Raw genomic sequence first — 16841 nt, 5'->3', positions numbered from 1 at the left:
GACACCAGCAAACATGTGAGCAGAAGATCCTTTTCCACAACTGGAGCACTGTGATGAAAGTGGGCCAGGACAAGCCCTGTGCTGGTATTCAAGGCATTTACTAATTAAAAAAGAACAAATAACAGTTTTTTCTTGTTCTGTTTGGTTTGTTCTTGATTCTCATTCTCATATAAATTTTACAGCTGATGTTCAGTTTCTGTGAAAATACAGTAAAATTCAGCTGTGTAGGTAAAAACGAACAACAATAGAGGCCACATTCCTTTTTATTTCTTCATGTCCTCGTGATCCATGAAACCCAGTTCATGGTCTTACGTAAATAAACCCATTCCATCTCGGTTTCCAAAACTGATCTCCGTACACTCGTCATCAGAGTTTCAACAGAGGTAGGTGCGTATGTGAGAGGAGGAGGGGTGCAGGTAAGGAAAGGTGGGTGGTAACTGTGTAGACTGGGAATGCAGAGGGAAAAAAAGAGGAGTCATTCAGATGACTCACTTTTCTATTCTGGGCAATTTGTAATGACAACAACCAAAATATTTTAATTAGCATCAGCATCACTGTCATGACTACAATCCCACAAACCTCTGTATGTGCTTTTCTGATGCTGAGACATAATAATCTTTTTTCTAGTGGCTCTTTTTCCACTGATGCAAGTCAGGTAAGCACTCCTTATCTCCACAGCAGCTTTCAGTGAGTACAGAGCATGCTACAGGGCATGTCCAGCCAGGTCTTGTGGTCCTTCCATCATCTATGTTCCCATGTTTGCAACCAGCCCCGCCCACACCTTTGCATTTCTCTATATATGTCCCATGTTTTCTCTACAAGACTTGTACAACAGGAAACAGCATCTTCGAGACAGCACGCAGACAGGAAAACAAAGGAAGAATCTCCACTGAAATCTCACCTGATTTTTTTCCATTTTCAAAAAAGGTAAGAATCTATTTATCCACTTTTTATTCAAAAGGACTGCCTGAGCTCTGAAAGGAGACGGATATCTGAAAAGGCTTGAGGACAAAAGGGCTGGTTGAGGATTAATTTGATAATTACTCAAATAAAATTATAAGAATCATAATAAAATAAATAATCTTTTATAATGGACATAAGAGGGGAAATGAAGTGCAAATAAATAAACAGCTGTGAGAGTAAAAAAAGGTTGAAATAGTTTGAAAGGCCTGCTGTTCCTTTTGTTTTCTGTTTCTAAAGTCCCACCTGTGGTCACAATAAAACTTGGAAAGAAGTCTTAATGAGGATTAACTCAAATCAGATTTATTTTCAGGGTTTAATCTGCTCTGAAAGTCAGTTACACTTAAACACAGGGTATTTTTGCTCAGTGCAGCTCCTTCCTGTTAATTCTGTACACACCTGATTGGATCTTTTTTTGTTATTTCACCTAAGTTAGGTTGTTGGATGCTAGATTTAATGATGATCATCAATACGATACATTTTGGGTAATGGAAAAAGATTTAAAGAATGCGAGAAAAAGTGTCCCTACTTGTTTTATCTGATGGTAATGATTGTAACGCCCCCTTGATTTGAAGTGGATTCAAAAAATTCCTCCAATTTGGCAAGGTTTTTTTGTTCCTCAGTTAATCTGTTCACTACAGGTTTGTCTTACTTCCAACATTTATGACTCAAATTTTACCTTCTTTTGTATGACAATGACTCATATAATAGCCTTCAAACAATTAGGTAAAGCAGAGATTTTCAGAGTATGAAGAGCCCCACCCAAGTGTGGCAGCTCAGCGTCTCCTGGGTGGAGATTCAGCGCTCCTGGACCAGTCAGGACATGAATTTGTTTTAAAAACATTGCCCCAAAGCCATGTTTTCTGTGAGGGCCTGTCAGAGTATTGTTTACCTACATGATTCCTCACCTACACGACCACAAAGGAGGGAACCCACGGATCAACAGTAAGGCTAAAGCACAACATGTAATATTTTGAATCAGCGATGGAGACTTAAAACAACTCCACAGCTAACCAACAGAAGTGGTAATTTTTTTTTTAAAATATATATTTATCACAGCAGATTAATAAAACAGATACAGCAAAAATATTGGAGAAACATTCAGCGGATGTTAGAAAATGAGCTTTTTAAAGCCAAAGACAGAATGAGAACATCATTAAATAGACTGTGAAATAACAATGAAAAGCTTTTAGTGATGATCCTGTTTCTTTACGCCATTTTGCCTTTTATAGAATGGGATCTGCTGTAGTTCAGATGGTATGTGTGGCCCTCGGGGTCGTGGGCCTGATTGGGATTGTTGTATGCTGTGCCGTCCCCCTCTGGAGAGTATCGGCCTTCACAGGATCCAACATTGTGACAGCAGAGGTAATTAAACATATGCATGTAGTGTTGTATAAGCAATATTGGATTGTTTCTGTTTAGTGAGCTTATTTTACTCGATGTTGAGTAAGTGAGTGTTTACTGTTCAATTTTTCATAAGTGTTCTACGTGTATGAGATGCCATTCTGATTTAATTATGCAGGACTCAGTTTGCCTTCCACCATCATGTCATGAAATGATGTCTATAATTGTATATTTCTTCCTCTCTGTGTGTGAGTAGAGGAGTCAGGAGGGCCTGTGGACCACCTGTGTGGTGCAGAGTACTGGCCAGCAGCAGTGCAAGAACTTTGAATCCCTGCTGGATTTGGGCGCAGACCGGCAGGCTGCCAGAGCTCTGACCATCATCAGCGGCATGCTCTGCTGCCTCAGCCTGCTCGTTCTTTTCTGCGGGTCCGACTTTACCACCTGTTTGGAAAACGAAGACGTCAAGCCCAAGATCAGCCTGATGGCCGGGGTGGGCATGCTGCTGGCTGGCATCCTCGTGATCATCCCTGTCAGCTGGTTTGCGCACAATACCGTGAGGGACTTCTACACCCCCCTCCTGAGTTCTTCCCCAAGAATGGAGCTGGGAGCGTGCATCTTTGTGGGCTGGGCCTCAGGTGTGCTGCTCATCATAGCCGGAGGTCTGCTCTGCTGCTTCAGCAGGCCCAAGCAAGGCAGCTCAGGGGGAAAAGCCAAGTATTACAGCAACAGCGCCTCAGCCCCAAACAAAAACTACGTGTAGTGGTGTTTTAAAAGGAACTGGTGTTTGAGAGAAAGGAGGGAATGGTGATCTAGTCGGACTGGAAGTGATAAAATAGACAACACCGGTTGAATGTTTTTGGGGGAAAAAACAAAAAAAATGTAAATATGAAATTCACATACTGCAGTTTGTACTTTCATATTCGTAGAGCTGCCGGTGATGTAAAGCATAAGCTATGAAAGTAAAGGCTGTAAATTCCAGATTAAACATTTTCGTAAAGTTTAAATTTTTGGCTTTAATTATGTATAAAATATATTTAATTTGTTGAGCAATTAAATGATCAAAGGCCTTTTAGATGGTTCATATTTTACAGTTTGAATGTTTAATCAATGCTCTGCTTGTCTTTTTTCCTTGATATTTTTATTATCCCTTTTTTGAAAGTCTCTAACCAAACGCACCTCAGTGAACCTCAGGGAACATCTGGTGCACGTGTTTCTCTCTTGATATGTTCTCAACGGTCCGCAGTATATTTCACATATAATCATGAGATGTTTGTTTGTACTCATTTTATTTTGTTTCACATTTTGTACGGTAATGAGTATAAATGATTAAAACTGGGTCTAAATCAAGTGCGTGTGTGCATTTCATGTGTGTTTCCTTCAAAAGAAAGAAAAAAAGGGGGTCAAAATGTACTTTGAAAATACAGAAAATTTTATTTCAAACTAAAAGCATATATTATGGTTCTTGTTTTTTTCAAATTGATCACACAAACCAAATAGACAAATTCAAGCTTTACGCTAAAAAATAGTTTTATGACATCTACGTCTTAATCTCTCCCTTTGTTTCACTGCAATCAAAAGTTAACAAAAGTTTTCTCTGTGTAGTTTTTGCTCCACTGTTCTCGCGTGATTTCAGCTCTTCGTCGCTTTCTTGCTTGCTTAATGCTTGCTCTCCAGCTCTTTCACACGCTTGGTCAGCTCCTCTATCGCTTCCTTCAAGTCCTTCACCTCCTTCCTCAAAGACTGAACCTCCTGAGGGACAGAGACACACTTATGATTGGGTGGAGTCCGATGATGTCGTGGAGTGGCTCATATTCAGCTGATGGTCTAATTAGCAGTCAAGGTTCGGTTGAAGCCAATAATGTAATTATTGACCGATTCTTCCCACCCAAAAAAGTCAAAAATACATTTGCAACAGAGATACCAAACGCAAAGTTTAAAGACTCATAAATCAGTTATTGAGGAAAGTCTAATTCTTAAAACTCATTCACTTATTATCTGCAGCTAAAACAGAAGCAAAACATTGTGGATCTAAAAGACTCACTCCGCCGTTGTCATGATTCCCTGCAGACGCAGTCGTGGTCTTCAGGAGACTCTTGTGAACTTTGAACTCCTTAGCTTTAGTCGTAGCTACAAACCCGTCCTTCAGGGATATCAGATTAGGTGGGGCATCTTTTCCCTCAAACCACTCATCAGCTTCGACCGAGGGCTCGGGACCGACGGTGTCTGGGTACAGATCTTCCTGGAACAGGTCCGACTGCACAGGCAGAGAAGAAAAAAGGGAGTCAGAGTTCAAATTACGCACAGATGTTCTTGAACCATAAATCTAAAACCTAGGATTTGCTAAAACCTTACCTTGCGTGGCACGGTCATGACTATAGGCTCACACTTCCTCTCGTGCAGCTTGTAGAATCTGAAATTAAAATTGCATTTTAGGTTGTTGTGTCAGATTAGGCTGAAATAATGCGCTTCCTTTGGAGGAAGAAGAAAGACTTTGCCCTCAAAATGTTAAAGAGTTGAACAGTAAGCTAGAAGCTCATCTAACAGTGCTTTTAGTATCAAGTTGATGTTGTGGTTACCATCCCATTCTGCATTAAGAGAATGAGAAAGCAGAAAAGAGGGATGCAGACACTGTGACGTCACCGTTTGCTTTGAAAAGTCCTGTTATGAGTGCTTAAGCTTTCGCCATCTTAGTGTTTTGAAAGCAGATGTGAGGCATGGATCTGACTGTGAAACCACATGGTCACTGAATAATGATCCAGCACAGCCTGGATAATCCTATGAGGCCTATAACGATCTCATAATCTTCATGTTTTCTTCACTGTGACCCCAAACTAGTGACTGAGCCCATAAAGTCTTCACAAAGGTGTTAAAGAGGTCTCCTTGGTGCTCGCATAGCTAAAACCACTGAGATATGCCATTACCTGGCGATTTCACATTTGTTGACCTCCAGGCCCCTCTTGGGCATGTACCCCATCCCCTTCTGGCTCTCCTTGCTGCTGAACATGGACAGGTAGTGGACATAAGGAGCTTCATCTGTCACCTCGAAGTAACGGATGCTGCTGTCTCCCTGTGAAGATGACAGGATCAACAAGAGGGCTGACTGAGTCTGTGTGGGTGGTAGTGATGCAGAAAGGCTGTTGTTTCATAATCTAAATCTAACCTTGCCACAGAGGTAGACGACGCCAGTGTCTGGGTCAAAGAATGGCAGGAGGACGCCACTGCTGGTGTCCAGCTCCTGCAGGGTCAGCGGCTCTCCAAAGTTTTTCTGTTAAGAGAGAATCAGATAGAGAAATATTTAGCAATTAATCACATGCACTCTAGCATCACATGTACCCAGCAGACTGCAGGTAAGCTGAGGATTTAATTGAGGCTAATATTTCAGCACAGACACTTAATACTGTAATCTGGCTGTTGTGAAACAATGGTGTTGTAAATGTGAAGAGATGCTCCCTAAAGGCAAACAGCTAAAGTTTGGAATCCACCATAAAGGTCCAGCTGTAAAGATTTTCGCACTATAAAAGGGTTTTTACTTATTGTGTAACAGGTCAAAATGATTCATGAGTACAACTCAGCACAGCAGGCTGCTCTTACAATCATCTGCTGAAGGAGGAAAGCTGAAGCTGGGGGCGTTTTGTGCTCAGCAACTCTTGAGTAAAAGATAAAAAAAGAGTCTCGATATTAAAGTCGGAGCACATGTCATCTTACAAAATCTGTTTGAGGATAAGCCCAGAGTCTTATCTGAGAGAAAGGTTACAACTCTTTTATGAGAATGTCTTTTTTTTTATTTCAGGTGGGAAAGTATGACTAAACTGGACCCCACTCTGAATTTAGGAAAACAAAGAAGTGCTACATTTTTTATTTTTTTTAATTTTCAAACATTAACGAATACACATTTCATGTCGCAGAGGTTTCAAACCACACGCTCAGAGGAATTTAAGACATGACTAAGGATTATAAATCGTAATATTCAGTAAGTAAGATGCTTTGTCTGAGGCTGACTCTGCCAGTTGTTGTCACTCACCGGATCCCACAGCGCCACCTGCCTCTCACTCATGCGACTGAAGCCGGTACTCAGGATCTTCCCGTCGGACACGAACACCGCCCTGACAGGCCTGGAGCCCTCGTGAGGCTTCTCCTTCTCCTGCAGGCGGGAGGTGGCGCAGAGTAGCAGAGAAAGAAGAAAATTACAAATTATATAAGAAATAAAAACTTTTCAATATGAAAATAAAAGTGCAATATTAAATAATTTTTTTTATTTCTGTTTTTCCATCATCATTATCAACAAATCAACTGAAAAACTTTCTATATTTTGTGGATTTCTGGTTTAGTCATACAGCAAAAGGCCAAACCAAAAAAATAAATGTAATTTATTTCATCTTTTTTTATGAGCATTTAAGATTAACTGAGAAATACCCTGTAGATTTATCAGTAATTACAAAAATAACTGGTGCAGCTCTGTTTAGTGTGGCCAGTGTTACTCAAGATCTTTGTGAGGAAACGTGTCTTTGAAAGACTTCCTCTGTGACACTGAAGTGATGCTGGTGACAGAGCGAGATAGCAAAGGACCATCAGATGAGGAAACCTACAAAGAGGACGGTGCCCTTGCGCGGGTCCAGCACCCTCATGGTCTTGTCCTTGCAGGAGGTGAGAATCCTGGAGCCGTCCCTGTTCCAGCAGGCGCTGTAGATGAGGTCAGTGTGCACGCTGTCGATCCTCACCACCGCTTCGCCACGAGCCACGTTCCACAGGATCACCACGTTATCACAGCCTGCACGGACACAACGGTGACATCAATGCAAAAAAAAAAAGTAGAGGCTCATTAAATTTAAGTGATTGATACAGAGTTTCTCTTTTCTTTTTTTAAAGTTAGCATCATGTGAAATTCAGCCTGATTCAGATTTTCACTTTTAAACAGCCAAAGTTTCAAGTTTGCAGTAAAGAGGAACACGCAGAAAACAGAAGTTCACAAATGAAGTGCACACGCTGTTTTACAGCAAATAAAGCCTCTGGATTACACTGTGATACCAGAGCACCATATAAAGATCTGAGACACGTCTAAGCTTCGTGTGGCCAAATATTTGCATGTACATGTGTGAAATTTTTGATTGCAAAAATGTTTCTGTTGATCTACCTCTCATATAACTTTTCATAGTTTTTCTTTAAAGGAACTGCAGCAGTGACACACATTGATTCAACTTTCTTTTCTTTCAAACAGACACATGGAAGAAACAAAGGATTGAAAATACTGTGAATGTGTAATTCACTGTACTGTTTCATCTATCGTTGTTTTTTAAGATGTTCTTTAAATGTTAATATCTGTTAGTGAAAGAGGAGAACTTGCTTTTGTAAGAGCTAACAGGCAAAGATTGTCTAAATAAATGTATTTTTGTTCATAAAGTTTCTATTGTTAACTCTTTTTGCATAGAAATAGGTATATATTTTCAAATATCTAACACTGATAAGGGGAACAGTACCTAAGGGGAACCTAATTAGCTAGCTATTTAATAGATACACCAGCTTGGTTACCAGAAGGTAAAAAAACTGGAGTAACAATAAATGTGATTTGAACTATATTAGCAACAGTGGAAACACTGGAGCAAAATTAATTGACTTTTGTGTTCTGATTAGAGGCCCACGATGACAACACATCATTTCCTCTGAAGCAATGTTATTATAGTTAACTAAAACTAAGCTACAAACTAAAACTGGATGTTAAAAAAACATTTTAGTTGACTAAAATAATAATTAAAAAATAAATACATAAATTAAACTATTTTGAGAACTTTGAAAAGTTACTAAAATAAGGCTTAAAAAACTAGCAAATAGTTTTAGTTCGGTAAAAAAAAAAAATAATAATCATATATATTCAGACTTTGGATGTCTTCAGATGGTGAGTAAACTGCATTCAAAAAGTTTTGTGTTTTCACTGTAAAACCTAAATCTTTTCCTAAATCTTGCCTCTGACATATGCCGCCCATACAATAATAACTTAAAAGACTCAAACTATCACTAAAACTAATAAAAGGTAAACTAAAACTAGACATTTTAAACAACAAAACTTGAACTGAAACATTAAAAATTTGCTCTAGAAATTTACTGAAACTAAACTGACTTAAAAACAAAAAAGTCAAAATGAAATCAAATAGAAACTAATTAGAAAATGCAAAAACTATAGTTTACGCCTATGATACATGCTTACTTAGCAAATTTATTAGACCACCACCCAGTAATAAAGTGAAATATGCTGGAAATGTTACTGCAGCTCAAATGACAGATTTTGAAAAATATTTCAAGAATATTCTGAATGATGTGTGCCCACTCGGTGAAGATGTGCACTGTGCACCTCCTGTGCTGCACCCTGCTGGGCAAAATAAGATCTTAAGTTTGTAATGATGGCATGAGATTATTTCTGAAGACACCTGAATGATTCAGCAGGAGTCGAAACTTTTAAAGCCGCGTTAAGAAATTCCCAAGTCTAAACTTATTTTCAGACTTAACACCTGTTAAAATTAAATCACTGGGTTCTTTTTAAGGATAAGATTTAGAACCACACGTTGCCAATCCCAGCTGTCTCTAGGACAAGGATCTATATTCTCCTTTTTCCTGTGCTTTTTCTTTATTTTGTGTGATTTGTTTTTAATCCAGAACACTGAGTCTGTAATTAAGATGAAAGATTAATAAAGTGTGACTTCAGCGTCTGACAGACTGACGGTTCAGAGAGTTCGTGTAAAACCGTGAGCGGAAATGTCATGGTGCTGCTGATCAGAGTTCAGAGCGCGGAGCGAAGGAGGGTGGAGGCTTGAGAACTTCCTGTTAAGCAGAGGTGTGAGTCTCATTCAACAAAACATCTGCGATATGTTACGATCATCCCCATCTGCTTCCTCATTACACATGATACGCTTCTGTGTTTTTAGGATCAACGAATAATACCTGCACTCAATAGCACATTATGGGCAGTGGGGTGCCAGCTCAGGATGCCAACACGTTTGGAGTGACCTTCCAGCTTGACAACGGGATCTGTGAGCGGTGAGGTGAGCCCGCCTTCCGGGATCTCCCAAATCTATTCACCGACAAAGACTTTTAAACATCTAGTTTTTGAAATCACAAACAGCATTAGGAATATTCCGTGTCAGACTTTATTGCCTTACCATGACACTGCAGTCCTCAGAGCCACTGGCAATGATGTTGTCATTATGAGGACAGAACTCGATGTCCAGGACCGGACCCGTGTGGCCACATACAGTGGGGTAGGACATGTCGATACGTCCTGTCTGCAGAGGCAAGCATCAGGATAGGAGGACATTGACTATGACTCATGCATGCAGTGCAGAAAACACTGCAGCTACAAAACGTAAAGAGCAAAGAGCAAATGGAAGAAAAAGAAGACAAAGCTAGATGAGGAGAAGTTTATCAGCTGACACCAATTACACAGCTTTGCCTTCAATGAGCGCTCATTTCTATTAAGTGGGTTAAAAATGAGATCAGGGCCAAGAAGAGGAAACCCAGTCATGAAGCTGTCTGGGAAAAATGACAATTACACATCATTTTTATTTTTATATTTTCCATTATAAGTCAGTCACATTTAGCTCCATGTAGTTGAATTCATTCTGGTAAAACCTTAAAAAAACCACTGGGCCCTAAAGCAGGATGACACAACCATGCCAGCATCACGTTCAAAACAGGATGAGTTTTTTTCCACTACAGCGCAGCTCTGCAATTTTATGCCCACTGGTCCCTGCACTTATTTTTGTCCTTTGAGAATCGCATGCTAGACGCGAGATAAGACCATGAATAATGTGATTTCTGCAGGCTTCACAAAGGTAAATTTAAGATCGTTTAAAATCGCCTTTTTAATACCACAAAGTGGGACAATATAATTGTCAGGTAAAATAAGGACAAGACGTTCAGATTCTTGTCACTTTCATTTCTAATGATATAATTAGTTGCAGGAGATGGTAATTAAGTTTATGCTAGGAGACAGTGATCTCTCTGTAGCTAACTGCAGCAGCAAGCAGCAGTGACATTATTCAGTGAAAAAAGAGTAGACATCTTTCTGAAGTACAGTCTTCACACCACAATCACATAAAAAACACCTGACCTCACTGTAAGCATTTTCAGTGCCTGCACACAACGAACTTCCCAAGCCCGAGTGAACACAAAGGTGATCAGGACAGACACTTCACTGAATTCACAGCCTCTGACAAATTCAGCTGGCCATTAACTCGGCTACAAGGTTTGCAATTTTGCACTTTTTCGGGCACATAAAATGCAATAAACGAGCTGCAAGCCCTAACCTAACGCCCTCTTTAAGTGACTGCACAATAAGTGGGTTGAGGCCACATCCTGTCCTCCTACACTGAGCTGACAACAAACTCCTAATATGGTGAAAACTTCTCAACAGCAGAGCAAGTGACGTGTAGACAGACTCAAAGACAGCATCAAACTTCCTTATTTAGCTGAATGTGTGATGGTGACTGGCAGCATTCAAATTTTAAAGTGCAAGAATGCTGCTAAAACAAAATTTAATCCCCAACCTGCATCTGTAATAGTTAACACACCTAAACATGGTATTAAGAGAAGTATATAAAACAGTATAGAGCCAAACGGTGGGTTTATTTGTGTTCTTTTGTTTCCTGGTGATTCCTGTGACCCACCTTGCTCAGCGGAAGCACCATGAAGGCTCCCCCACCGCTGGCGTCCACAATCATGGCCACAAACTTGGGGTTAACAGAGCAGAAATTGCTGTCCCAGGTCATCTGGGAGATTCGGATGTCATCGTAGCATTGGTCAGCTTTCACAGCCTGGCCAAAGACGTGACGGAACTTGCTGGTCCTCACAACCTTTCTGGACATGGTGAACTGAGAAAGAATGAAAAAAAAGTGCGCAAAGAGGAGAAAATTAATGTGCAAGAAGAGCAAGAAGTCTGTAGCAGAGTTGAGAGAGATTTATTTTATGGGTCATCATAAATCATATTGTTTGTTGGTGCTTTTTGATTTCATGCGGAAATAATCTGACAGACACAAAGCTGATGAAACCGTTGAAAGACTCAACAGAGGAAAGCTAAAAAAGGAAGAAGCAAAAGCTTTCACAACTGCTTCCTCTGTGACTGGTACTCTGGCACTCTATCGCCTTCTCTTTTTAATATGTGTGTATGAAACACAGAAATATTAAATAGCAAGCAAATGTACAAAAAAAACAGCAGAAAGGAAACAAAAAAGTAGGCCTTTTATCATCTAAAGCACATGCAGTGTCCTTAAAAAAGGTACAGAAGCTGCCCGAGCGGCAGTTACACCACATCCTACAAAGAGAGTAACAAAACCACAAACCTTTCTTTCCCTTAGTTCATACAGTCATGCTGTTATTTAATTCCCCGCATGTAGGGCATGCTTTAAATGACATATTTGACGAAGTAAGCTGAAACATATCCAGTAAACGCATGTGTCTGTGTGCGCAATGAGATCAGAACTTCAATCAAAAGCAGCTGCAAAATATACGAACTTTGCATCACGCAGGAACAGATGAAAAGCACTAAATAAGTCTTTCTTTACCTCCATTTGTAGAGTTTACTTCCTGAAATCTGCAGCCGCGCCTAAGCTCAGATTCGGTAGCGTATGACAGTTAGTTTTGCTGCATGTGCATCACAAGACCTCTCGGGCTTCTCTGCAGCTAATTTAATAATCCTTTACAGAGTGAGCCGTAATTTTATCAGGACTCTAAATGCATGTCAGTAATCTGTCTCGACCACTATCTCTCTGTGTTGTGATGGAAAACATTGACCAGTACGAAGTAGGAAACAATTCACTGCCTTGAAATAGGAGAAACTCAAGGCCATGTGGAAGATGAGAAACAAAAATGTGTCACTGAAATTAATGACATACGGTTAGCTTCAGCTATTTCCCTCTTTAACCAATGCACCGATTGCAGGTAAGATGATATCTTCAAGAGGTTGAGACTGCAAAGAGATGATGTGGGCCTACCTGGGAGTCGAGTGGGGGTGATTCAGCTCAAGGAGTTTTGGCAGTGCACCAAACGCCCTGCCACCAGAATGAGAACACGAGAGGAGACTGTAGGTTAAAGTACATGACAAATGACAGGGAGGAAGTGAGAGTTTCAAACAAGGTGGAAGTAGGAGGTGTCGGCTGTGACATGTGCCGTCTGCAACAAGCTGCAGAAACCAAAGTGAAACACAGGGCACTGCATGAGATCTTTTGTAGGATTGAATCATGATAAAAGTGTCTAGCGGTGCAATGCAGAGTTCAATCCACACTTACCAACAACGGCAAACAGATGCAGGCCACTGCTGCTTAGAAGTCACCTGATTATCAGAACCACTTCACTTCCAACAACACAGATAAATGCAGTGTGTCTGAAGAGCTCACAGAGTTTAAGTTAAGAAAAAAACTCAATATTTTCTTCAGTGATGGATGTCAGTGCATGTCTGTTCTTTTTGACTCATGATTTCTGCAGATATTAGAGTTAAATACTCTATAAGAGGCTTCTCATCTGCTGCTATTATTTTATAAGATTTATATAAGGCATCAGACAAATCCTAAGACAGACAAAGAATCCTAAATTTAAATATGTGGGAGCAAGAGCAAAGATGGTGGTAAAAAAAAACAGTTTTTAAGGCCTAATTTTCAGTTTTTAAGCAGTTTCTCGAGTCTAACTGGGGACACCTGCAGTTTACATGCTGATGATTGCAAATGAAATTAAAGTTATTTAGATCATGTTTCAAATAACCTGTCAGAGTCTGAAGACTTGAGACTGGCTTCTTAAAGGACCCTGAATTTCAGGTTAACCCCTAATCTAACCCACTTTATTTACATATCACATTTACAGCAAACTGTTCTCACACCAAACCTAATTAGACTTAAACTGGCAATCAGCTGTTTTTACACATGATGCCACTTTATTAGTCATGATTACTCAGCCTGTGGAAAGGCTTACTCTTACATTATGGGAAATGAGGGATGCTGTAATTTAATAGTTTAACCATTGCAAGAGGTTAGCAAAGAAAGTAGACAGGAGTGCTTGGAGGCTAGGTGTAGTGGAAACTGAGGGGTGGCAAAGGCTTGGTGAGTTGTATCTGAGGCTGGACACTAAGGAAGGAGAAAATGACTTGGTATTGATCGGCTAGGCAGAGAGATCGAGCTGGAAAAGATGTGCAGGGTGATTAAGGAAAGAGATGAAAATGTACTTATGAGTGAAGAGAGAGTTGAGAAGGTGGAAGGAGTATTTTGAGGAGCTGAGTGAAGAAAATGGGAGAGAGGAGGACAGTTAGTGAATCGGGAAGTGCACGAGATTAGAAAAGAGGAAGTCAGGGCAGCCATGAGAAGATGAAGAGTGGAAAGGTGGTTGGTAAAGATGATATACCAGTGGAGATGTCTGGGAGAGAGGGAAGTGGACTTGATAGATTGACAGATTGTTTACCAAAGCCTAGGAGAGTGAGAGGATGTCTGAGGAAGGGAGGAAAAGTGTACTGGTCCTAAAGGGCAGTATAGTCAGGTTTTTTTTGCTTTGAAGAGAGTTGATGGAGAAGTACATAGAAGGTCAAAAGGAGCGTCAGTGCATCTTTGTGGCATATGTTAAGGTGCTAAGAGAGGAACTGTGTTGCTGAATGAGGAAGTCACGAATGACAGAGAAGTATGTGTGGTGCAGGACAGAATTCAAAGTCTGTGTGGGACCGCTGTGAACCCTTTCTTCATTGCAGTGGTGATGGACAGGCTACCAGATGAGGTCATTGAGGAGTCTCCATGATTTATGATGTTTTTAGAGCACATTCTGATCTGTAGCAAAAGTAGGGAGCAGTTGCAAAGGGAGCCTGGAGAGGTGGAGGTATGCTCTGGAGTGAAGAGCAATGAAAGTCAGTAGAGGCAAGGCAGAATATCTGTGTGGATGAAAATGAGACAGGTGCAAAAAGGGAAGATGCATAGGCTGAGCAATTTGTAGGGGCAAGGCTGAGATGGTTTGGACATGTGCAGAGGAGGTGAGTGGATGGTGAACATGGAGCTGCCCAGCTGGAGGGAAAGAGGAAGACCACAGAGAAGAGTCACAGATCTTGTGAAAGAGGGTTGGTGTGACAGAGGTGATTGCTAGAGACAAGGTGAGATGGAGGCACATGATCCCCTGTGGTGACTGCTAAAAGGAGCAGCCAAAGGAGAATCATTTGAATGCATGGGCCTCTAGGTGTGCTCTTTTAAACCTCTTTTAAATCCTTCAACTATAAGGAAATGCAATACTCAAACAGCAGGGAGAACTTTTCAACTCCTAAAATTCTAAACTTTTATTCTATAAGTTTTATTATAAAAGCAAACTCAGTCTAATCCCTGAGTAGCAGAGCTAAAGCACTTCCTGTTTTTTGTTGTTTTGACAGAAAACCTCATGCACACATGTTTTTACACTTGTCCTCACAAGTGTAAAAACATGTGTGCAAATGACACTCACATATCATTTGGTTTAATGCAGCAGAACTAGGACAACTGTATTTCCTTACCAGGGCATGCCTACGTCACATTGGACTATAGTACTTTTTTTTTCTGGGAAAGCCTTGCATACTGCAGCAAGACAATGCAAAACCACATACCACATTTATCACAGCAGCATGGGTTTATAGTAGAAGTGGTTAGTCTGCAGTCCAGGCCTTTGACCAATGGAAAACATTTAGTGTTATGAAACCAAAAATACAACAAAGGAGACCCAGGACTGTTAAGCAGCTACAATTGTCTGTCAGACAAGAATGGGGCAACATTCCTCCCTCAAAAGTCCAACCTCTGGTGTCCTCCTCAGTTCCCAGAGGTTTACAGAGTGTTGTTTAAAGAAGAGAGGATGCTACACAGTAGCAAAAATGGCCCTGTGCAAGCTGTTTCTGAGATATATTGCTGCAAACAAACTCAACATAAACTGATTTATTTCTTAAAATGTATTTCCCTTTGCAAATACCAAAGTCCCCCAAAAAGAATTGATAAAAAATAAATAAATAAAATATAAAATAAGCTTTAATTTCAATGCATGGAATCACCAGTCAAATATAGTAAGACCAGACTTATAGTATTTACCAACTTTGGCCCCAATAAAGATTTTAAAACATTTTATTTACTCTGGAAGTTACACTATAGTACAACAGAGTATTAGGGCCACATTAAGAAAAGTGTCCATTTTGAGATTTAAGATGAAATTTCAAGATTAAACTCAAAATAGTATTTTGAGAAAAAAGTCAAAACGTGAATATTACAGTTGTCATTTCAAGCCAGACAACTGCCACGGCTCCTACAACCCTCTACAAAACCTGTAGATGAGTTAGTGAAACATCTGGACCAGCTGTGATACAGCATACATCCTCTGTACTGGACAAGGGCGTAACCATCGATATCCTTGCCACTGCCAGCCTTTTGTTCAAATCTGCCCAACTCTTCTACTTTTGTGTGTTTTTTCCTTCTAGCCAGATGCAGCTTTATGCACCGTCTTTTCAACATCCTTATACTTATAGCCACAATGTGTTTATGTGCTAAAAGAGAAACTGATTCTGACATGGCTGAATTCATGTGGTTTGTTGAGATGCAACTTTGACTGGCAGCTGTTTGAATGTTTTACATCTGTGAATAATCTGGGGTGTACAGTATACAGTACAGTTAGATATCAGCCTGTGTGTAGGTAATTCAATTAAAATCAGCCAAATCAGAAAAAAGATTCCCACCTGACCCCCTTCTTGTAAATGTTACTTTGAATTGCACCATTTTCACTCACACATTTGTAATTCTTTCAGCAGACAGAATCTCAAACTTAAATCTGACAACCATTTAAAAATGAACATATAAGAATTAATTTTGATACAAGGGGAATCAGAGGGGGGAAAAAAAAATCAGGTTGTTTTGGACGTATCAGAACAAATCCAGGTCTCTGTCACTCTACATCCTAGACAATAAACTGTTCAAACAAATTTAAGGAACGCTTTTTAATCAGAGTATAGAATCAAGTCAGTTGACTTTCTGGGACATTCGGTGCCAGTTTAGCTCTGTGGGTGAGCAGGCGACCCCATGCTGCGTGACCGGGTTTGAGTCCAACCTGTGGCCCTTTGCTGCATGTCTGTCCTCCTCTCTCTCTCCCTGCTTCCAGTCTGTCTTCACTCTTACAATTCAATGAAGGCAAAAATGTCAAAAAGCCCCCGCAGGATCGCTATCTGATGAGCAATGCCAGAGCCTCCAGCAGGCCACTGGTGTGAGGGCTGGCCTGAGGGCTTGACGCCCTCTAGTGGGCTCTGGCAGACATGACAGAGTCCGGAGAATATTATGCAGCCTCTAGCGTCACTCAGCATCACCGGTTTGGTGGTCGACACACAGACCTCTACAGGCTCAGCAGTGATAACCGAGATAACGGGATGAAAGTTTTGAACCCACTGTCAGACTACACTGGTGTAGTGTGTCCTGCAGTTCCTGGAGGATGAAGAAATTGACACCATTGACTGGGCCCCACACTCATCTGACCCAGTTCAATTGAACACTTGTGTGACATTATGTTTTGGTCCATCCAATGTCGCCAGA

General features: G+C 40.5%; 2 protein-coding genes across 2 annotated transcripts; one reads left to right on the top strand and one right to left on the bottom strand.

The window, feature by feature from the left end:
* Positions 1-761: 761 nt before the first annotated feature.
* On the top strand, positions 762-3651 carry cldni (claudin i). Its single transcript, XM_003442397.3, has 3 exons — positions 762-927; positions 2193-2325; positions 2561-3651. Exons 1-3 carry the CDS (start codon positions 800-802, stop codon positions 3062-3064), a joined length of 765 nt encoding a protein of 254 aa, XP_003442445.2. The 5' UTR covers positions 762-799; the 3' UTR covers positions 3065-3651.
* A 61-nt stretch (positions 3652-3712) lies between these two features.
* coro1a (coronin, actin binding protein, 1A) lies at positions 3713-12432 on the bottom strand. The gene is made up of 11 exons (XM_003442398.4): positions 12282-12432; positions 10959-11162; positions 9453-9575; positions 9235-9364; positions 6891-7072; positions 6326-6445; positions 5465-5569; positions 5226-5371; positions 4657-4714; positions 4346-4558; positions 3713-4053 (listed from the first exon to the last, which is right to left on the bottom strand). Exons 2-11 carry the CDS (start codon positions 11154-11156, stop codon positions 3961-3963), a joined length of 1368 nt encoding a protein of 455 aa, XP_003442446.1. The 5' UTR covers positions 11157-11162; positions 12282-12432; the 3' UTR covers positions 3713-3960.
* Between the last annotated feature and the right edge of the window lie 4409 nt (positions 12433-16841).

Source organism: Oreochromis niloticus, linkage group LG4 (assembly GCF_001858045.2).
Source record: "Oreochromis niloticus isolate F11D_XX linkage group LG4, O_niloticus_UMD_NMBU, whole genome shotgun sequence".
In the NCBI taxonomy this organism is placed as follows: Eukaryota; Metazoa; Chordata; class Actinopteri; order Cichliformes; family Cichlidae; genus Oreochromis; species Oreochromis niloticus.
The sequence above is the reverse complement of the archived record's forward strand: the minus strand, read 5'-3'. Positions and strand labels throughout refer to the sequence as shown.

Excerpts from the sequence above, each read along its gene's own strand:
- cldni (XM_003442397.3), top strand. The coding sequence starts at position 800 with ATGTCCCATGTTTTCTCTACAAGACTTGTACAACAGGAAACAGCATCT. Across the intron at positions 928-2,192 it reads TTTTTCCATTTTCAAAAAAG|AATGGGATCTGCTGTAGTTC; the intron begins GTAAGAATCTAT and ends TGCCTTTTATAG. Across the intron at positions 2,326-2,560 it reads CCAACATTGTGACAGCAGAG|AGGAGTCAGGAGGGCCTGTG; the intron begins GTAATTAAACAT and ends GTGTGTGAGTAG.
- coro1a (XM_003442398.4), bottom strand. The coding sequence starts at position 11,156 with ATGTCCAGAAAGGTTGTGAGGACCAGCAAGTTCCGTCACGTCTTTGGC. Across the intron at positions 9,576-10,958 it reads TGGTGCTTCCGCTGAGCAAG|ACAGGACGTATCGACATGTC; the intron begins GTGGGTCACAGG and ends TTGCCTCTGCAG. Across the intron at positions 9,365-9,452 it reads CTGAGGACTGCAGTGTCATG|ATTTGGGAGATCCCGGAAGG; the intron begins GTAAGGCAATAA and ends GTCGGTGAATAG.